Source organism: Anomaloglossus baeobatrachus, chromosome 2 (genome assembly GCF_048569485.1).
Source record: "Anomaloglossus baeobatrachus isolate aAnoBae1 chromosome 2, aAnoBae1.hap1, whole genome shotgun sequence".
NCBI classification, from domain to species: domain Eukaryota; kingdom Metazoa; phylum Chordata; class Amphibia; order Anura; family Aromobatidae; genus Anomaloglossus; species Anomaloglossus baeobatrachus.
The window spans coordinates 510,672,929-510,696,232 of record NC_134354.1 but is presented as its reverse complement, the minus strand read 5'-3'; the positions used below and the strand labels follow the sequence as shown (position 1 = coordinate 510,696,232).

The 23,304-nt window shown below is 50.3% G+C and overlaps 1 protein-coding gene across 2 annotated transcripts in view; it reads right to left on the bottom strand.

Annotated features, from left to right (window-relative positions):
- Positions 1-23,304, bottom strand: part of SENP7 (SUMO specific peptidase 7) — a 168,422-nt gene that overhangs the window by 77,458 nt on the left and 67,660 nt on the right. For both annotated transcript variants that reach the window (XM_075336527.1, XM_075336528.1), the window contains exon 7: positions 18,146-18,506. In XM_075336527.1, coding sequence (XP_075192642.1) covers positions 18,146-18,506 — 361 coding nt within the window. The remainder of the gene's footprint in view (positions 1-18,145; positions 18,507-23,304) is intronic.

Sequence of the window (23,304 nt, the reverse complement as noted above, 5' to 3'; positions counted from 1 at the left end):
TTCAGGACCAAAAGGAGGAATCAACAATACATCAATCCGTGGTCAGTGGATAAGCATAATGAGCGGGCCCGGAAGCAACAGCAGCGCCGGAGACAGGCAAGTATATATTATTTTTTTTAAAACGGATAGGTGTTTTCTCCGGTACGTGCCACGCTGAGGTCACACAGATCACATCAGTTTGCAGTCTGTGTGACATCCGTGCTGCCGGCAGAATACGGATGCCGCCATGTGGAGAACAGGACACACGCGTGTGCTTCACAAGGAGACACAGTCCGTGTCAAAACACCAATGTGTGCGCAAGTCTATTGATTTTAATGGGTCTACGTGAGTCTGCATCTCCGGTATAAAACAGACATCACACGAACTGGAAATATGGACGTGTGAAAGAGGCCTTAAATAGTAACTTAATGGGTGCAAAGTGCAGAAACTATAAAGTCACCTGATGCAGGGCAAGTAGGTAAGCAATGTATTCCTTGCTGCCCTACTTGCTGAATGTGTCAAATACTGAATCAAAACAGTATTGTGAAAAATTTAAAAAAGTAAAAATAACTTTTCAGTTGAAAACCAAAGATGTCCATAATCGGGCAGTATGTCTCTGCTGGAACATGAATGCATGTAGGTGTATGTGAATATATAAGTAAACATGTATGTGACCAATGTACATTAGTAACCGGGTCTACAATGAGTATTATACGAGCACTGTGTAGTGGCATTAATTGGGGTAGAATTGTATGTTCCGGTTAAGGTTTCTTAACCCCTTTGCAGCATGGTTATTTTCTGTCTTTGCATTTTTGATTTTTAGTCTCACTCTTCCAAAAGCCATAACTTTTTGTATTTTTCCATAGGCAGCCATGTGAGGGGTTTTTTGTTGAACTTTTAAATGACACCCTTCATTTAATTATGTGATGAAAGATATTAAAAAAAAAATAAATAAATTCCAAGTAGAGGGAAATTTTTTTTTATTTGGTGTATAGTAAAAATTACCTGATGATACTCTCTAGGTCAGTACAGTATACCAAACATGTGTATATATATATATATATTTTGAATCTTTTCACGTAAAAAAAAAATGTGTAAAAGAGAATCACTGTGGCCTGACACCAGTATCTTTTTCAGTTGATGGGGCTGTGTGAGTCTTTGTTCTTTTGAGCCGTCGCTTGTGTTGATACCATTTTGGGATTGATACTACTTTTTTTTTATTGTCTCTTACTGCATCATTCTGTGGTGCTGCGGTGGTTCAAGAGATGTACGGTAATTCTGGGGTTTTCATTTTTTCTTGCCATTATAAAGGTTTACAGATTAGGTTAATTTCATATTTTGATAGACCGGTCTTTTAATAACATGTTATTTTTGGGAGAAAATTTTTTTTTTTTATAAATTTTTACTTTTCACTGTACTTGCTTTTCTCCCTAGGGGACCTAAATCATCCAAGCAGTACCACAGAACTGTTGTGTATAGCACAAATCATGGTCTCCAATGAGCACCAGCCAGAAGCTGACATTCAAAGGAGGATCGCCAGCAGAGACCCCCATCTGTCATGGCAACCCATCGGCACCTTGTGATTACATCACACGTGTTAGAATAGTGGGCCTGTTGCCGGAGCGCTGGTAATTCCACTATCAGAGATTGGCATTTAACAATTCCACACATGGCTGTTAGAGACAGATGATGGCTGAATGTCGGCTTGCGAGCCAACATCACAATCATGGCGTTGCATCAGGACATAACTGCACACCCTATTGTGGCAAACGGTTAAACATGTAAGTGACATCAACATACATTTAGTTTGTTCATCTTTTGTGTGTGTATAACATTATATATAATTACACACACATAGTATATTTATATATACACATACAATGTTTTACTGTTACAACAGTTTTAGGCATGTTTTAAAAGATAGAAGTGCTAATCATTTATCATCATTTAAAGTGCAAACTGAATTAACAATAGAGAAATCTAAATCCATTCATTATTCACTGTGACCTCCCTTTGCCTTCAAAACAGCATCAACTTTTCTAGATACGTTTGCAGACAGTATTTGAAGGAATTCAGCTGGGAGGATGTACCAAACACCTTGAATAACTAACCACAGATCTTCTGTGGATGTAGACTTGTGCAAAATACTTCTCTCTTCATAGAGACCCATACAGACTCAATGTTGAGATCCGGGCTCTGTGGGGGCCATATCATCATTTCCTCGACTCCTCCATGCTGAAGATCGTTCTTAATAATTCTTAATAACATTGGTTGTACATGTCGTGTTCTGCTGTAGAACACATTTGTAGCGAATATGACACCTCCCTGATGGTAATGATGGATAAGCCACTGCATGTAATTCTCAGCATTGGAAACACCAATAATCCTACCTAAATGCCCAAATACATTTGGTGAAATTCACCAACAAATTTGCAAGAAACTTAAACCAAGCTTCAATGTTGCCCACAGACACTTATGATTGTACATTGATATCATTTTCAAGGTCACCCACTTATTGGGCAGCAGATCTTGAAACATTAGTCTGCAAAGAAATCCTTACCTGGGCGAGACCTTGCTGTTGCAGTATAACTACCTTGTGCCTGACTGAGAAGTTCAGTTTTGCCATGGTGTATAAAGTGTGACAAACTCACCTCCTAGAAAATTCCCAACTGTGTGCAAGTGTACCAGGAAGAATTGATGCTGCTTTAAAGGCAAGATGTCTACACAGCAAATATTGATTTGAATTGTATTTCATCTTTTTTAATTTATTTCAATTTTTATCAATTAACCCCTTCACCCCCGGCCACTAAAACACCCTAATGACTCGGCCATTTTCTGCAATTCTGACCAGTGTCACTTTGACAAGTATAACTCTGGAACGCTTCATCGGATCCCAGAGATTCTGACATTTTTTCATGACATATTGTACTTCATGTCAGTGGTAAATTTAGGACAATATTTTTTGCGTTTATTTGTGAACATTTCGAAAATTTGGCGAAAACTTTGAAAATTTAGCAATTTTCAAACTTTGAAATTTTATGCCTATAAATCTGAGAGATATGTCACACAAAATAGTTACTAAATAACATTTCCCACTTGTCTACTTCACACCAGCGCAATTTTCGAAACAATTTTTTTTCTCCGTTAAAAAGTTAGAAGGGGTTAAAAGTTCATCAGCAATATCTCATTTTTCCAACAAAATTTACAAAACCATTTTTTTTTTTTTAGGGACTACATCACATTTGATGTGACTTTGAGAGGCCGAGGTGACAGAAAAAACCCAAAAGTGACACCATTCTAGAAACCGCACCCCTCACACTGCTCAAAACCACATCCAAAAAGTTTATTAACCCTTTAGGTGCTTCAAAGGAACCAAAGCAATGTGGAAGGAAAAAGTAGGATTTTTGTGTACTCACCGTAAAATCTCTTTCTCTGAGTCTTCATTGGGGGACACAGGACCATGGGTTATGCTGCTGTCACTAGGAGGATGACACTAAGTAAACACAAAAAGTTAGCTCCTCCCTAGCAGTATACACCCCGAGCCGGAGGCGGGCTCAGATCAGTTTGGTGCACAAGCAGTAGGAGGAGTACCAGAATCACCATACATAAAAACAAGTTGTAACTAAAACAATGCAGCCGTGCGAACAAGAGGTCTATGAACATAAGACCGCTGAAAATAGCAGGCAAATGCAATTAAACAACCAAAAAACCAAGCAGGGTGGGTGCTGTGTCCCCCAATGAAGACTCAGAGAAAGAGATTTTACGGTGAGTACACAAAAATCCTACTTTCTCTATCGTTTCTTTGGGGGACACAGGACCATGGGACGTCCAAAAGCAGTCCCTAGGTGGGAATACCGAAGCCCGCAGATAGGAAGAAACAACAACCTCCCTCAGTGGGCTTGCACTATAATTGAATGCTGTCACCCTATTACAGGTGTGAAACTGCTGCCTGCAAGACCTTTCTCCCGAAACTATCATCTGCCGATGCTTGGGTGTGAACCTGGTAGAACCTAGTAAAGGTGTGCAGGCTAGACCAGGTGGCGGCCTTGCAGACCTGGTCGGCCGACGCCTGATGCCTAATCGCCCAAGAGGCTCCCACTGCACGGGTAGAGTGCGCCCTTACCCCCCGCGGCGGAGACTTGTCCCGAACCAGATAGGCCTCTGATATGGCGGAACGGATCCATCTGGCAATTGTGGCTTTGGATGCCGATTCACCCCTCTTGGGACCAGAAGGAAGGACAAACAGACCATCTGACTTACGGAACGGCGCGGTTCTGGAGACATAAATTCTAAGTGCGCGCACTAGGTCCAGGGTGTGCAAGGACCTCTCCAAGCTGTGAGAGGGGCCAGGACAGAAGGACGGACGAACGATTTCTTCGTTAAGATGGAACGGGGAGACCACCTTTGGGAGAAAGGCGGGATCTGGCCGGAGAACCGCTTTGTCCTGGTGAAAAATCAAAAAGGGGGCACGACAAGAGAGCTGCCAGCTCTGACGTCCTGCGAATAGAAGTGATGGCAACGAGAAACACCACCTTCCAAGACAGGTGAGAAAGTGAAGAATCTCGCAAGGGCTCGAACGGGGGGCCCTGAAGCGACCCTAGGACTAGATTAAGGTCCCACGGCTCTAGAGGCCGACGGTACGGCGGGGCCAGGTGGGCCATTCCCTGGATGAAGGTTTTAACCTGTGGACGAGCGGCCAGTGGCTTCTGAAAAAGGATTGATAACGCCGATACCTGGCCCTTTAGTGTTGCGAGCGAGAGACCTGCATCTAGGCCTGACTGCAAGAATGTCAATAGGGAAGGAAGGGAGAAGGCGAGAGGAGAAGAAATAGTATGCTCTTCACACCACCTGAAGAAAACTTTCCACGTGCGGTAGTATATTCTTGATGAAGATTGCTTCCTGGCCCTAATCATTGTCTGAATCACTCTTGAAGAAAAACCAGCCTTAGCTAGAACCCAGGATTCAATGGCCAGGCCGTCAAATTTAGGACCTGTGAGTTCTGATGGAAAAGAGGTCCCTGCTGCAGGAGATCTGGACGGTCTGGAAGGCGCCACGGAGCGTCTGCGAGGAGCTGAGTGAGTTCCGCGAACCATGCTCGCCTGGGCCAGTCCGGAGCCACTAGGATGACCGGTATTCCTTCCGCCTTGATCTTCTTGAGGACCCTCGGGATCAGAGGGAGCGGAGGGAAGATGTACGGGAGACTGAACTGGCTCCATGACAGGGTGAGGGCGTCGACGCCTAAAGCCAAGCGGTCGTGGCACCGCGCTACAAATTGCGGGACCTGACGGTTGAACCGGGAGGCCATTAGGTCCACATCCGGAACTCCCCATCTGTCGCAGATCTGGTTGAAGACTTCCCGGTTGAGGGACCATTCTCCGGAGGCGAGGCCTTCCCTGCTGAGGAAGTCCGCCGCCCAATTGTCCACGCCTGGGATGTGTACCGCTGAGATCAGGGAGTGATGACTCTCGGCCCAGTGCAAAATCTTCTTGACTTCTCGCATCGCCCCGACACTTCTTGTGCCGCCTTGGTGGTTGATGTACGCCACCGCCGTCGCATTGTCCGACTGGATCCTGACCGGGCAACCCTGTACTAGGTGCCGAAACTGCTGCAAGGCTAGCCGGATGGCTCTTATCTCCAAAATGTTGATCTGGAGACAACTCTCCCGGGGTGACCATCGGCCCTGCGCTGTGTGATGCCGAAACACTGCTCCCCAGCCCTGGAGACTGGCGTCGGTGGTCACTATCTTCCAGTGGAGCGGGAGGAAAGACCTTCCTGACGCGAGGTTGCGTTGATTGAGCCACCAACGGAGGGAGTGGCGGGTCTCCGGCGAAAGATGAAACCTGCGGTCCAGAGAAAAGGGAGATCTGTCCCACTTCTTCAGCAAGGCCAGCTGGAGGGGCCGGAGGTGGAACTGTGCAAAGGGTACCGCTTCCATCGCCGCCACCATACGACCGAGGACTCGCATGCCGAACCTGATGGAAACTTGGCGCTGACGCCGGAGAGCGCGGAGGCCTCGTTGCAGGGAGGACATCTTCTCCTGTGTGAGGAAAACTCGCCCTTGGATGGTATCGAATACCATGCCTAAAAAGGTGATCCGACGGGCCGGGGTCAGAGAGGACTTCTTCCGATTTATCAGCCACCCTAACCGTGAAAGGGTGTCGATCGTGACCTGAACCCCAAGACGACAGTCCTCGAAAGAAGAACCCTTTATCAACATATCGTCCAAGTACGGGATGACCATAACACCCCTGGAATGTAGGACGGACATGGCAGCAGCCATGATCTTCGTAAAGACCCTGGGTGCGGATGCGAGGCCGAAGGGAAGAGCCGTGAACTGGAAGTGATCTTCCGCTATCGCAAAGCGGAGGAACTGTTGGTGAGAGGTGGCTATCGGGACGTGAAGATAGGCGTCTTGAATATCCAGCGATGCCAGGAATTCGCCTACCTCCATGGACGCGATGACGGACCGGAGTGACTCCATTCGAAACGGCCGAGGCCTCACCGACCTGTTTAGAAGCTTTAGGTCGAGGACGGGATGAACAGAGCCGTCCTTTTTGGGGACCACGAAAAGGTTGGAATAGAACCCCTTGAAACGCTCTGCGGGAGGGACTGGTACCACGACTCCGGCTCGGAGGAGGGAGTCTATGGAGTGAAAGAACGCGCGAGCCCGCGCAGGAGACTCGGGGGGGCGAGATAGGAAAAAACGTCTCGGTGGCTTTGCTTCGAATTCTATTTTGTAGCCTGATGTGATGATCTCTCTGACCCAGGCATCGGCGGTCAGGGGGATCCACACATGCTGGAAACGAGACAGACGGCCTCCCACAAGTCTGGCGCTGTTGCGCGCCGACCGCGAGTCACTTGGAGGAACGTCGGCGGTACCCGGAAGAGGATCTCGTGGACTGGCGGGGACGTGAACGCCAGGCGGGATTGGTCTTGAATGACGGGGTCTTCCTGTCTCTCGGAGGAGAGCGGCTTTTTCGCGGCTGGGGAGTGGAGTTGAAGCTGCGAAAGGGCCGGAAACGAGCGGTGGGGCGCCGATTCTGGAAGCTCTTGGGGCGCAATTGGGGGAGAGATGTACTCTTTCCTCCCGTTGCATCGGAGATCAACTGGTCCAGCTTATCTCCGAAGAGACGTTCCCCTAGGAAGGGCAGGGAAGTTAGTGACTTCTTAGAGGCCGCATCCGCGTTCCAGGACCGGAGCCAGAGGGCTCGACGGATGGCCACATTGTTGCTGGCGGCCTGGGCCGCGCAACTTGCAGACGCCAGGGCTGCATTGAGCAGGTACTCACCTGCGAGGGAAATCTGCGAGGCGATGGGAACCAGGTCCGGATTGGCAGGAATGGCGCGTAGACCGCTGCGTAGCGTGTCCGCCCAGGACATCAGGGCCTTCGCAACCCAAACCGAGGCAAAGGCCGGAGAGAGGGATGTGCCCGCTGCCTCGAAGGCGGAACGGGCCAACCTGTCAATAGTACGGTCCGAGGGTCCTTGAGAGACGTACCGTTAGTGAGTGGAAGGACTGTGTGAGAAGACAGGCGGGAGATTGGGGGGGGGGGGGTCGACCACAGGGGAGCCTGCCCAATCCTTTCGAAGACCCTCAGGAAAGGGATAATGCAAATCGATGGACTTACCGCTGGTAAATACCCTGTCCGGCTGTTGCCTGTGGCTGCGCAGTAACTCAGCGAATTCTGGATGTCCGCTGAATGCGCTCTGGGCCCGCTTCACCCGCTTAAACGAGACCTGGGTGCTCTGGGAGGAGACGGGGTCCACCTGTACCTTTAAGGTCTGGTTTACTGCTTCTATCAGGCTATTCACCATGCGCCGAATATCAGCCGCCTGCTCTGAGTCCTGCAGGGGTGCCGCATCGGAATCATCATCGGAGCAGTCAGAAGCCTCCCTGGAGGACTGACGGTCTGGACCTGGGGATGAAGGTGAAACCTGGGAAGAGGCTGAGGACGAGACCTGGCGGGTCCGTTTTTGAGCAGCAGAGGAGGTCCCTGCAACGGGGCTCACCTGCTCCGGAGGCGATTGCGTCGGGTCTGCGGGAATCTGGGCGAGCGACGGCAGCAGGCGCAGTGCTTGTGCGATGGTCCGAGAAGCCTCAGAGAGGGAATCTACGGACTGGGACAGGGACGCTAGCCAGTCGGGGGGGGGGGGCGGTACGCAGGGCCCTGCAGCATATGGCGCTGTGGCGTCTGCGGTATCAGAAGCGTCGGCCGCGGAAACCTGCGGAGGCTGCGCGTCTGTAGAACAGACGGAGCATAGTGGGGCGTCCTGACATTGGGAAAATTTGGACTTGCAGGAGGAGCATGCAAAAAATAGTGCAAAGGGGGCCTGCTTGGGCTGGGTGGGCTTAGCCTTAGGCATGGTGAAAACAAGTACTCTCCCTGGTGGCTGCTAGGAAGGAGACAGGAGAGGGTTAACTCGTCCCTAAACTCAGAGAACGCTACCTAGTGAGGGCTACTCCTTAGGAGCAGAGCTTACCCAGGTCCTGTGTGCTGCCCACCAGTCCAGAAGAGGGAATCCACGAGTGAGCTGGCCAGAAGAGTCAGAACGCCGGCGCGCTGCAGCCTCAGGGGACCAGAGACAGGCTAAAATGGCGAGGGGACGCTGGAGGAGGCTGGGGGAGGAGCAGGATTCTGGCGCGAAAAACCGGAGGATTCACAGCCCCCACCATCAGCCAGGAGGCAGAGCAGTGGGAGGATACAGAGGGAGACGACCGGCGGCCAATAGCGCTGCAGCGGGGGCGTGGCTAGGACGCAGGAGCGACTAGGCCGAGACCGGGGGCTAAATTTATGGAGAGGGCTGGGGGAAAGTGCAGGAGAGGTCGGTCCTACCTGTAATCGGCGGCGCCGGCCCAGCGACGGATGCGGTGCAGGCAGGGCGCCCTGCCCCTGCCTGTGTACAGTGCTACTCGTCCAGGAAGACTCCGGGGGAGAGCGTGCTGAGGCAGGGTAGTGGACATCATGATGGGGGTAGCAGCCCCCTTGCAGGAGAAAGCAGCGTGACAGGGCCCCATCGATTACACACGCTGCGGAGGTTCCATCCCTGCTGTACTCCCCTGTACGCCCTTTGGGGTGATACCACAGGGCGAATCAGGGGTGCCCACAAAACAACCTGCCCACATGCGCACCCCCGGGAGTGGTACCACAGGGATGGACGGGGGAGAGGGCCCGAAATCTCAAGCCCCTGCGACCCTGGGGAGTGGTACCCACAGGGCTGCGGAGGAAGAGTGACGCGAATACCTGCAGAGAAAAAGACGACAGGTATGAGAGCGATGAGTGGCGCCGAAATAAAAGAAAATAGCGCAAAAAAACATACATGGCTGAGGGGGGCCGAGACGGCCCACATCAGCCTCCTACGACACTAAGCTAAAACTGATCTGAGCCCGCCTCCGGCTCGGGGTGTATACTGCTAGGGAGGAGCTAACTTTTTGTGTTTACTTAGTGTCAGCCTCCTAGTGACAGCAGCATAACCCATGGTCCTGTGTCCCCCAATGAAACGATAGAGAAAATGAAAATTTAACTTTTTTTTTTTTTTTTTTTTTTTTATTTACACAAAAATGTTACTTTAGCCATAATATTTTGCATTTTCACAAGGGAGAAAAGAGAGAAAATGCACCATACAATTTACTGCACAATTTCTCCTGAGTATGCTGATACCTCATATGTGGTAAAAAGCAATTGTTTGGGCGCACGGCAGAGCTCGGAAGGGAAGGAGCACCATTCGAATTTTTGAATGCAAAATTAGCTGGAATCATTAGCAGACGCCATGTTGGGTTTTAAGACCCCCTGAGGTGCCTAAACAATGGAGCTCCCCCACAAGTGACCCTATTTTGGAAACTAGAGCCCTCAAAGATTTTTTTTTAATGTTTGATGAGCACTTTGAACCCCTGGGAGCTTCACAGAAGTTTATAACGTTGAGCCGTGAAAATATATACACACATACACATACACATACACATATATATATATATATATATATATATATATATATAATATATAATATATATATATATATTTTTTTTTTTTTAACCACAAAACTGTTACTTGAACCAAGTAGCTTTTTTTTCACAAGGGTATCAGGAACAAATGCACGATAAAACGTATTGTGCAATTTCTTCTGAGTACACAGATACCTCATATGTGGTGGAAAGTAATTGTTTGGGCGCAAAATTGGTTGGAATCATTAGCGGACACCATGTCGTTTGAAGACTCCACCATAGGGGGGCTATGGTGCCTAAACAGTGGAGCTCCCCCACAAGTGGACCCATTTTGGAACTAGACCCCCCCTTCAAGGAATTTATCTAGATGTCTGGTGAGCCCCTTGTACCTCCAGGGCCTTCACAGAAGTTCATAACGTTGAGCCGTGAAAATCATATATTTTTTTTTTTTTTACAAGGGTGACAGGAAAAGAAGGGAATTTTGTTTACTTACCGTAAATTCCTTTTCTTCTAGCTCCAATTGGGAGACCCAGACAATTGGGTGTATAGCTTCTGCCTCCGGAGGCCACACAAAGTATTACACTTAAAAGTGTAAAGCCCCTCCCCTTCTGCCTTTACACCCCCCGTGCATCACGGGCTTCTCAGTTTTGGTGCAAAAGCAAGAAGGAGGAAAAGTTATAGATTGGTTTAAAGTAAATTCAATCCGAAGGAATTTCGGAGAACTGAAACCATTCAACATGAACAACATGTGTACACAAAGAACAACAGCCCGAAGGGAACAGGGGCGGGTGCTGGGTCTCCCAATTGAATCTAGAAGAAAAGGAATTTACGGTAAGTAAACAAAATTCCCTTCTTCTTTGTCGCTCCATTGGGAGACCCAGACAATTGGGACGTCCAAAAGCAGTCCCTGGGTGGGTAAAATAATACCTCGTAATAGAGCCGTAAAACGGCCCTTTCCTACAGGTGGGCAATCGCCGCCTGAAGGACTTGCCTACCTAGGCTGGCATCCGCCGAAGCATAGGTATGCACCTGATAGTGTTTCGTGAAAGTGTGCAGGCTCAACCAGGTAGCCGCCTGACACACCTGCTGAGCCGTAGCCTGGTGCCGCAAAGCCCAGGACGCACCCACGGCTCTGGTAGAATGGGCTTTCAGCCCTGAGGGAACCGGAAGCCCAGAAGATCGGTAAGCTTCGAGAATTGGTTCCTTGATCCACCGAGCCAGGGTTGATTTGGAAGCCTGTGACCCTTTACGCTGGCCAGCGACAAGGACAAAGAGTGCATCCGAGCGGCGCAGGGGCGCCGTACGAGAAATGTAGAGTCTGAGTGCTCTCACCAGATCTAACAAGTGCAAGTCCTTTTCACACTGGTGAACTGGATGAGGACAAAAAGAGGGTAAGGAGATATCCTGATTGAGATGAAAGGGGGATACCACCTTAGGGAGAAATTCCGGAACCGGACGCAGAACCACCTTGTCCTGGTGAAATACCAAAAAAGGGGCTTTGCATGACAGCGCCGCTAGCTCAGACACTCTCCGAAGTGATGTGACTGCTACCAGGAAGACCACTTTCTGCGAAAGGCGTGAGAGAGAAATATCCCTCATTGGCTCGAAAGGTGGTTTCTGAAGAGCCATCAGCACCCTGTTCAGATCCCAGGGTTCTAACGGCCGCTTGTAAGGAGGGACTATGTGACAAACCCCCTGCAGGAACGTGCGTACCTTTGGAAGTCTGGCCAGGCGCTTCTGAAAAAACACAGAGAGCGCTGAGACTTGTCCCTTAAGAGAGCCGAGCGACAACCCTTTTTTCAATCCGGATTGAAGGAAGGAAAGAAAAGTGGGCAAGGCAAATGGCCAGGGAGAAAAACCCTGATCAGAGCACCAAGATAGGAATATCCTCCACGTCCTGTGGTAGATCTTGGCGGACGTTGGTTTCCTAGCCTGTCTCATAGTGGCAATGACCTCTTGAGATAACCCTGAAGACGCTAGGATCCAGGACTCAATGGCCACACAGTCAGGTTGAAGGCCGCAGAATTCAGATGGAAAAACGGCCCTTGAGACAGCAAGTCTGGTCGGTCTGGTAGTGCCCATGGTTGGCCCACCGTGAGATGCCACAGATCCGGGTACCACGACCTCCTCGGCCAGTCTGGAGCGACGAGTATGGCACGGCGGCAGTCGGACCTGATCTTGCGTAACACTCTGGGCAACAGTGCCAGAGGAGGAAACACATAAGGGAGTTGAAACTGCGACCAATCCTGAACTAAGGCGTCTGCCGCCAGAGCTCTGTGATCTTGAGACCGTGCCATGAATGTTGGGACCTTGTTGTTGTGCCGGGACGCCATTAGGTCGACGTCCGGCATCCCCCAGCGGCAACAGATCTCCTGAAACACGTCCGGGTGAAGGGACCATTCCCCTGCGTCCATGCCCTGGCGACTGAGAAAGTCTGCTTCCCAGTTTTCTACGCCCGGGATGTGAACTGCGGATATGGTGGAGGCCGTGGCTTCCACCCACATCAGAATCCGCCGGACTTCCTGGCAGGCTTGCCGACTGCGTGTTCCCCCTTGGTGGTTGATGTATGCCACCGCTGTGGAGTTGTCCGACTGAATTCGGATCTGCTTGCCTTCCAGCCACGGCTGGAACGCCTTTAGAGCAAGATACACTGCCCTTATCTCCAGAACATTGATCTGAAGGGAGGACTCTGTCGGAGTCCAGGTTCCCTGAGCCCTGTGGTGGAGAAAGACCGCTCCCCACCCTGACAGGCTCGCGTCCGTCGTGACCACAGCCCATGATGGGGGAAGGAAGGATTTCCCCTTCGACAGAGAATTGGGGAGAAGCCACCACTGAAGGGAAGCCTTGGCTGCCCGTGAAAGGGAGACGTTCCTGTCGAGGGACGTCGACTTCCCGTCCCATTTGCGGAGAATGTCCCATTGAAGTGGACGCAGATGAAACTGCGCAAAAGGAACTGCCTCTATTGCTGCTACCATCTTCCCTAGGAAGTGCATGAGGCGCCTCAGGGGGTGTGACTGACCTTGAAGGAGAGATTGCACCCCTGTCTGTAGTGAACGCTGTTTGTCCAGCGGAAGCTTCACTATCGCTGAGAGAGTATGAAACTCCATGCCAAGATATGTCAGTGATTGGGCCGGTGTCAGATTTGACTTTGGAAAATTGATGATCCACCCGAAACTCTGGAGAGTCTCCAGAGCAATGTTCAGGCTGTGTTGGCATGCCACTTGAGAGGGTGCCTTGACCAGCAGATCGTCTAAGTAAGGGATCACCGAGTGTCCCTGAGAGTGTAGGACTGCTACCACTGCTGCCATGACCTTGGTGAAGACCCGTGGGGCTGTCGCCAGGCCGAAGGGCAGTGCCACGAACTGAAGGTGTTCGTCTCCTATGGCGAAACGCAGGAAGCGCTGATGCTCTGGTGCAATCGGTACGTGGAGATAAGCATCTTTGATGTCGATTGATGCCAGGAAGTCTCCTTGGGACATTGAGGCGATGACTGAGCGGAGCGATTCCATCCGGAACCGCCTGGTTTTTACGTGTTTGTTGAGCAGTTTTAGGTCCAGAACAGGACGGAAGGATCCGTCCTTTTTCGGTACCACAAACAAGTTGGAGTAAAAACCGTGACCCTGTTGCTGAAGAGGAACAGTGATCACCACTCCTTCCGCCTTCAGAGTGCACACCGCCTGAAGAAGAGCATCGGCTCTCTCGGGGGGCGGAGATGTTCTGAAAAATCGAGTCGGAGGGCGAGAGCTGAACTCTATCCTGTACCCGTGGGATAGAATGTCTCTCACCCATCGGTCTTTTACCTGTGGCAGCCAGGCGTCGCAAAAGCGGGAAAGCCTGCCACCGACCGAGGATGCGGTGTGAGGAGGCAGAGAGTCATGAGGAGGCCGCCTTGGGAGCGGTTCCTCCGGCGGTCTTTTTAGGACGTGACTTAGACCGCCATGAATCGGAGTTCCTCTGATCCTTTTGAGGCCTTTTGGACGAGGAGAACTGAGACCTTCCGCGGGCCGAAAGGACCGAAACCTCGATTGTACCTTCCGTGGTTGAGGTCTGTTTGGTTTGGACTGGGGTAAGGATGAGTCCTTTTCCTTGGATTGTTTAATGATTTCATCCAATCGCTCACCAAACAGGCGGTCGCCAGAAAATGGCAAACCGGTTAAGAACTTTTTGGAAGCGGAGTCTGCCTTCCATTCACGTAGCCACATGGCCCTGCGGACTGCCACCGAATTGGCGGATGCTACCGCCGTACGGCTCGTAGAGTCCAGGACAGCATTAATGGCGTAGGACGCAAACGCCGACGCCTGAGAGGTTAAGGACACCACTTGCGGAGCAGATGTACGTGTGACTGCATTAATCTGCGCATGACAAGCTGAGATAGCTTGGAGTGCCCATACGGCTGCGAATGCTGGAGCAAAAGACGCGCCGATAGCTTCATAGATGGATTTCAACCATAGCTCCATCTGTCTGTCAGTGGCATCCTTGAGTGAAGCCCCATCTTCCACTGCAACTATGGATCTAGCCGCCAGTCTGGAGACAGGAGGATCCACCTTAGGACACTGAGCCCAGCCCTTGACAACGTCAGGGGGGAAGGGATAACGTGTATCCTTAAGGCGCTTGGAAAACCGCTTATCTGGACAAGCTCGGTGTTTCTAGACTGCCTCTCTGAAGTCAGAGTGATCCAGAAACATACTCAATGTACGCTTGGGAGACCTGAAACGGAATTTCTCCTGCTGAGAAGCGGACTCCTCAATTGTAGGAGCTGGTGGAGAAATATCCAACACCTGATTGATGGTTGCTATAAGGTCATTCACTATGGCGTCACCATCAGGTGTATCCAGGTTGAGAGCGGTCTCAGGATCAGAATCCTGATCTGCTACCTCCGCTTCATCATCCAGAGAGTCCTCCTGCTGAGACCCTGAATAGTGTGATGAAGTCGAGTGAATTTCCCAGCGAGCCCGCTTAGGCGGCCTGGGACTGCGGTCCATGTCAGAGACCTCACCCCGGGATCCATGGGTCACCCCAGGAGCACTTTGCTGCTCCAATTGAGGGGGGCCTGAGGTCAATGATTGAACAGTGCCCGGGGCCTGAGTCACCGGTCTGGACTGTAAGGCTTCAAGTATCCTAGCAGACCATTTATCCATACTCAGACAGTTTGTCAGCAAATACTGCAAACTCCGTCCCTGTCACCTGGACAGTGGTAGCAGGTGGTTCCACCTGGGCCACCAGTAGCAGAGGCTCCGGCTGAGTAAGTGCCACAGGGGCCGAGCATTGCACACAATGAAGGTCAGTGGAACCTGCCGGTAGTATAGCCGCACATGAAGTACAGGTTGCAAAGTAAGCCTGTGCTTTGGCACCCTTGCTTTTTGCGGACGACATGCTGTTGTCTCCTCTGAGTACAATCCAGGAGGGTATATAGCCAAAATTCAACAGTGCGACCGTACAGTGTAAATGTATAGCATATAAACATATATATATATGTACACTCCGGCACTCAGTGGGGGCCAGCACCTCAGGTGCTGCTTACCGGCCGCTAAAAAGCGGTTGTGTGATCACCAGATTCCCTGCCTGAGCCTCCCAGAGCCTGTTGTCTCTCCTCTCCAGCGTTAGAAGTGCTGACAGGAATGGCTGCCGGCGTTCTGTGGGGAGGAGGGGGCCGTGGGCGTGCCCTAGAAAGTGCGGGAATCTGGAGCCCCACTGTGCTGAATGAGGGGGGAGGAGGATACAGAGTATGCTCCAGCCCTCAGCGCTGACGTCCTGTGCAGCGTCCCGCCCTTCCCCTGACTGACAGGCCTGGGGGCGGGAATATGCGATACTAGGCCGCAAAAGCCGGGGACTAAAGTTATAAGCGCGGCCGGCATATAAGCGCGGCCGGCGCGGTAGTCCCCGGCGCACTAACACACCCAGCAGTGCTGCAGTGTATATGGCACAAGCGCTCCATGCGCGGTCCCCACGGGGACACAGAGTACCTCAAAGTAGCAGGGCCTTGTCCCTGACGATACCCGGCTCCTGTCCAGCAGATTCCCCAGGGGCTGCGGAGGGAGCACGGTCCCCTGTGCCTAGAGACCGATTAGGATCCCACTTCACCCAGAGCCCATTAAGGGATGGGGAAGGAAAACAGCATGTGGCTCCTGCCTATGTACCCGCAATGGGTACCTCAACCTTAACAACACCGCCGACTAGAGTGGGGTGAGAAGGGAGCATGCTGGGGGCCCTGTTATGGGCCCTCTTTTCTTCCATCCGACATAGTCAGCAGCTGCTGCTGACTAAGATGTGGAGCTATGCGTGGATGTCAGCCTCCTTCGCACAAAGCATAAAAACTGAGAAGCCCGTGATGCACGGGGGGTGTATAGGCAGAAGGGGAGGGGCTTTACACTTTTAAGTGTAATACTTTGTGTGGCCTCCGGAGGCAGAAGCTATACACCCAATTGTCTGGGTCTCCCAATGGAGCGACAAAGAAAAATGCATCATAAAATTTATTGTGCAATTTCTCGTGAGTATGCCGATACCTCATATGTGGTGGAATTCAATTGTTTGGGAGCACAGCAGATCTCAGAAGGGACGGAGCGCTATTAGACTTTTCAAACGCACAGACGCCAAGCAGTGATGTGTATCACTGATCTGCCGCTGCAGGACGCACACACTGATAAGGTGCAAAAAAACGACAAAAAAAAAAAAAAGTCCAGCCGAAAATTGAGCACGGATGCAGATCCGTTATGTGCATCACTGATCAGCGCTCGGCGGGACGCACGGACGGATGAGATGTAAAAACAAACAGACAGGAGATACAGAAAAAAAAAAAGTTAAACTCACAGTATCCAGAGGATTAGCAGGAGGATCACTGACCAGAGGAACTGCAGGAGGAATAGAAGGCAGCCAGATGGACAGCTTATTACAGGAGTAGCAGGCAGGAAGTTGGACAGCTTATGTGTGAGGACCCAGGAAGGCCCCAGCGATGGAGGTAAATGTGATCGGAGAGATCTCGACCGACCCGGTGACAGCAGGTAGGGGACATCTGAGGAACAGCAGATGGAGAGGGGGGAGGGGGAGACTGGAGAAGCAGAGGCACAAAAATGGGGACAGAATAGAGATCGAGGGGGCACATCGGCAGGGGCCATAACGGGAGCGCGCATGGGCCATCACGGGAGCACACAATACTCAAAGGGGGAGCAGGAGCGGCGATCAGAAAGCAGCGGCAGCGGTGTGGTACTACAAGTGCACGGCGCAGACATGATTGGAGTGATCGTGGTGTGACGCGCAATCAGTGCTGAAAGGGGTGGGGGGCACCATGTTTGATCTCCAACTATGGTCTGCTGCAGCTCCTCATAGCAGGATCTCACAGGATCGCACTGATTGAGGCATTGTTTTAACCGAAAACAGTGCGATTGATGTGGTTAGCAGTTCAGATTTGAACAGCCAATCACAACGATCGTCGATGGGGGGTGGCGATGCCACCGCCCCTGGGGTCAAGCAAAGGTCCCCTGCTGTAAGAAACCGCAGGGGACATCATTTGAAAGCCGTTGCTATGGCCACGGCAATCAAATGAATTTTAGGCAGTAGTTACGTCCCTGGTCGTTAAATCACGTAAAAATAGGACGTAACTTTACTGCCCATGGTCGTGAAGAGGTTAATAAAGAAAATATTGCTATTTTTGAAAGCATTTTTAATTTTGCAGCATTTTCTTAACACCTAAAATATATCCTGTGTTTAATATATATATATTTGTCTTCTTTGTGTGTGGATGGAGGTTTGCTTGAATGCCCGCAACCCAAAGTCTTAATATGTGTAGTATTAAGTAAAAGCATGACATTTTTAAGATTTTTTTTTTTTTCCTATATTAGTTTTGTCTTATATTGTCATTTCGTATGATAATATCTCGAGACGAAGAGGGTCATTTATTAAAATAGGTGTACTTTGTGCTGGTCTTAAGTCTTAAAACCTTGCTAGCATTTAAATGCATGAAATTTAATAAATAGTGCACATTTCTAGCTCATGTAATCTACGCCAGATTTGAAATTAAATTGATAAAAAAATAAAAACAAGGGGCAAGGCGTAAGCAGAGATAATGAAAGAAAAAAAAAAAAGTTGCAAAATGTCATACATTTGGATTATGCCATAATTTGCTACTTTTGTAGAGCAGAATGTGTCAGACACTATAATACATGATATCTAGAGATCAGTTTTGGACGCAGCAGCTCTACCGTTCCTCTGATAGGACGCATACATCACTTACTTGGCTCAAGTGGCAGATTTCGTTTACCGACAATACGCAGAGGCGTCTTCCTTCTGGTTAGCCGGCTCGTGTAAGAATGTGAACTGTTCATTGGTGGAATCGCTACAGAGCTGTCAAGTGAAGACTTATTACTTTCCGTACACGTCCTGGCTGCTCTGTCTATGATCGTATTAGATGATTTTGGAGGAGACTCTGCCACGGACTCCGATGAAGGGGATGGAGATTGATCTACAGAAGAGTGCACAGACAAATCTTTTGGTGGCGTAGGGCTCTTCTTACTCTGGTGCTCTGCTCTTTTGCAGCAGTACGTTTTCTCCCGTGTATTTGGCGAGCTAACAGCATTATTCTTCACTGAATTTTTCTGCAAAGAAAAACAACCTAATGAAAAATTCATCTTGTCTGTATCATACACAGAAGTGAACTAAGATGTGCACAACACACAATTTTCTTTTCAAAAGGTTATCTGAAGGTGAAAAAAAAAAGCACATACACTATATGGAGAAAAGTATTGGAGAGTCTACACATGAAACCTTCAGGAGCTTTTGAGACATCCCATTTACAAGGTAAGGGTATGTGCGCACGTCGCTTTCTGCTGTGACAAAATATTCTGCAGCGTTTTGTCACTGCATGTGCATTTCAAAATGCAGCCGAAAAAAACGTATTTTTGTGTACTCACCGTAAAATCGTTTTCTCTTAGCCATCATTGGGGGACACAGGACCATGGGTGTTATGCTGCCTATCCATAGGAGGACACTAAGTAGATGCAAAAGCATAGCTCCTCCTCTGCAGTATACACCCCCTGGCCGGGCCAGGCAACCTCAGTTTTAGTACACAAGCAGTAGGAGAAAAAAACAGTAAAAACTTCTCAACAGAGGAACATGAGAAAAAAAAAAGAGTCATAACCAAATAAGGTACTGAGAGAACCAAGGCCCAACAGGGCAACAGGGTGGGTGCTGTGTTCCCCAATGATGGCTAAGAGAAAACAATTTTACGGTGAGTACACAAAAATCCGTTTTTCTCTGACGCCTCATTGGGGGACACAGGACCATGGGACGTCCTAAAGCAGTCCATGGGTGGGTAAACAATAAACAACGCAACCCAAGGACTAGGAACCAGTCCCAGATACCCAGGAGCGCCTACTGAGATAGGTACTCCACTATCGTTTGCAGAATTTTCCTACCTAGGTTCGCCTCAGCCGAAGCCTGGGTATGGATTCAGTAATGCTTTGAAACAGTATGTAGGCAAGACCAGGTCGCAGCCTTACACCTCTGTTCCACTGAAGGCTGATGCCTAATGGCCCAAGGGGCGCCAACTGCTTGCGTGGAATAAGTCCGCAGCCCACTAGGAATGGGCTTAAGTTGCAAGCGATAGACTTCCTGGATCGCAGAGCGAATCCAGTGAGCCAGCATTGCCTATGAAGCTTCCTGTCCTTTCTTAGACCTTTCAGGAATGACGAACAAGGAGTCTATGTTCCTAAAGGGGCTGTCCTGGGTACGTAATATCTGAGAGCCCTCAAGATCTAGCGAATGTAGAAACCTTTCCACCCTATGGACTGGGTGTGGACAAAAAGGAAGTCAGAACAATGTCCTCGTTCATATGAAACGGGGAAATAACCATCGGAAGAAAATCTTGAAGGGGGCGTAGAACCACCTTGTCCTGATGAAAGATCAGAAAGGGTTCGCGGCAAGAGAGTGATGCCAGTTCCGAAACTTGTCTGATGGACGTAATCGGAACTAAGAATGTTACCTTCCAGGAGAGAAGAGCAAGAGAAGAAAGATTCCTTAAGAGGTTCAAAAGGGGACCTCTGGATACCGTCCAAAATGAGATTGAGGTCCCATGGGTCCAGCGACCGTTTATACAAGGGAAACTAGATGGGAAACACCCTTGAGGAAAGTCTTGACTTGCGGATTGCAAGCTAGGCGGTATTGATAGAATATTGAGAGAGATGAAACCTGCCCCTTAAGGGAGCTGAGGGCCAACCCCTTTTGCAACCTGACTGCCAAAAAAAAAAAAAAAAAAAAAAAAATCAAGAATTCTGGGGATCGCCAGAGGCATAGGTTGGACATTAGATTCCCTGTACTGGGAAAGGAAAGTTTTTCACGCACGGTGGTAAATATGGGATGAAGGCCGGCTTTCGGGCACTGTACAAGGTGGAGATGACCGCAGGAGAGAATCTCCCTCTTTTTAAAGTCCAGGTCTCAATGGCCAGGCCGTCAGCTTCAGGGCTCTGGAGATCTGATGGGAAATGGGCCCTTGGGTCAGCAAGTCTGGGATGCTTACGAGGTGCCATGAGCAATTGTACTAATTCAGCATACCAGGCGCACCTGGGCTAGTCCGGTGCTATTAGTATCACCGGGACTCCTCCTGCCTTGATCTTCCCGATTACTCGCGGCAGCAGGGGCAGAGGCGAAAAACATGTAAGTTGAATGGAAACGACTTCAGGAGACTAGAGCATCCACGCCAATGGACTGTGGGTCACGTGACCTGGCTAAGAACGCAGGTACCTTTGCGTTCAGCCTTGAGGCCATTAGATTATTATTATTTATTATTATATATTTGTAGAGCACCATTAATTCCACGTCTGGTGTACTCCAGTGAGTGTAGATGTGTGGGAACACTTCTGGGTGGAGAAACCACTCTCTGGCGGCCAGGCCTTGGCGACTTAGAAGGTCCGCCACCCAGTTTTCTACTCCCGGTATGTGTAACGTTGAAAACACAGACCCCCGTCGATTCGGTCCAGGTGAGGATCCTGAGGACCTCGAGATAAGCTGTCTTGCTGCTGGTACCTCCCTGCTGATTGACATAGGCCACAGCTGTTGCATTGTCCAATTGGACCCGAATCAAACGACCTGCTAGCAGAAAAGGGGAATGACCTGAGCGCGAGAAGATCACGCTGATTTTCAGGATGATTTCTGGGAAGGGAAGACTCCTGGGGTGTCCAACGTCCCGAAGCAGTGTGGAGCCAGTACGCTGCTCCCCAGACTAAGAGGCTGGCGTCTGTGGTCAGGAGTAGCCAGTCCACTTGGGGGAGAAAAACTCCTTCTCGATATGGAAGAGGACTGAAGCCACCAGTAAAGCGCATACCTGACTGAAGGTGTCAGGTGAAAAGTTCGTCCAAGGAAAAGGGGCTCTTGTCCCAGGCAGCCAGAACCGCAAGCTGCAGTGGGCGGTGGTGTGGCTAAGCGAGCAGCACTGCCTCTATAGCCGCCGTTATCGTACCTAGCACTCTCATACTGAATCGTATGAAGTGACAGGAGTACGTAGAGGGCAGTGTACCGCTTGTTGTAGAGTGGTCGCCTTGACTTGAGGGAGAAATATCAAGCCCCGAAGAGTGTCCAGGGACATGCCCAGGGAGGTGACGGATTTTGACGCGACTGGGGATGATTTGACTGGAGTCAGAAGCCGCCCTAAGCGGGATAGGGTGCCTACAGAGATCTGCACGCTGGTTGAGCCCTTGATGAGGAGGTCATCTAAGCAAGGCAGAACAGCCACTCTCCTGGCGTGAAGGGCACTCATGGCGGCCGCCATGACCTTAGTTAAGACCCTTGGTGCTGTGGCAGAGCCGAGGGTAGGGCTACAAATGAAAATAAGAAGTCCTGAACCGCGAAGCGGAGAAACTTTGGTGAGCTGGAGCGATGGGTATGTGCAGGTACGCGTCCCTGATAACTAGGGAAGCAAGGAATTCTCCTTCGACCATAAAAGGTAATAATGGACCCTAGGAAGTCCATTCTAAATCTCCTTACGTGCACGTTTGCTCAGGTGTTAGAGGTCCAGGATGGGACGAACTGACCAGTCTTTCTTTGGCGACCACGAGAGGTATAGCCTTGAACCTCTCGCCGTCCGGAACAGGTACCATCACCACCGCCGTTTGGAGGGAGTGGATTGCTGAGGAGAAGGCCTCGTGGTGTTTTGGAGCGTTTGGGGGGGTGTTTGAGAGAAAAGACTGACCAGGTTATCGGGTCCAGAATTCAATGTGGTAACCGGAAGACGCAAGGTATCACACCCATTTGTGGTCTGAGGTGGCGGCCCAGATGGAGAAGGACAAGACTTCTCGGTCTTTGTCTAGACTGCCAGGACGAGGTGGACTCGGGGAGGGCTGAGAAGGTCGGGCTCTGCGTGTCTAGTAAAAAAACATCCTGGGCTAGAGTTGGGGGAGAGCGGTACTCTTTTCCTCCCGTGGCGTCAGACAAAAAAAAAAAAAAAAAAAAAAAAAGAGCCTGTCCAGACGATCGGCAAACCATCGGTCTGGAAAGGAGTACTGTGAGAGGCTTCTTAGAGACCGAGTCCACTCTCCATTATCGGAACCAGAGGGCCTTATGGATGGCTATGGTATTTAAGGCGGCAATAACTGCGGAGGTAGCAGCGCCGAGGCCTGCATGAGGTACTCCACCTCCGCAGCAATGTGAACAGTTACATCTGTGAGGGTCTGAGGAAAACTGGTAGTCCTGGTGCCTGTGCGACCCACACGGAAGGGGAGAGGGACCCGCGGCCTCGAGGCAGAGCGATCGAGCTGCTCCACTTGTCTGTCGGGTCCTTGAAGGACGATCCATCAAGTAAAAGACAGGAGGGTCCTTCAGGCATGCAGAAGCCGGGTGAGGGTCCACCGAGGCCGGATCGGCCCAGCCCTTAGAGACAGCTAAGCCAAAGGGGTACCGGGACTCCATGAGTTTACGGATACCGAAGCGGCGTCAAAAAGCTCTTTTTTTTTTTTAAGTTTCTTCACCCTTTTAAAGGAGACCGCAGGGTCACTAGTAGTGGATGGGAGATCTTCCACATGCAGAGCTTTGGTAGATTGCTGCAATAAGGGAGTCCATCGCAGCTTGATCGCTCGGGGAGGTTGAAACCAAGGAATCATCCCGGTACAAACATCATTACCCTTTCCTCCGGCTCCTCAGAGACCGCGGAACATGTGAGAGAACCCCATCTGTGAACCCCAGAGGGAGACCCATGGGGGTCATGTCCTTTTTCTGATCTGCAACCGGTGAAGCAGAGGGCTGATTCTTATCAGAAGGACCCTCTATAGAGGTGTCATCAGGCTGCGTTCTGTCCAGGGGCCCCGAGGGGTGTAGGACGATGTTGCATAGCCAGCACCAGGTTCTGGGAACTGTGCCCATTCTGGGGGACTGGGAGCCGTAGGCTCTGGGCTGGCAGCGGTTGCT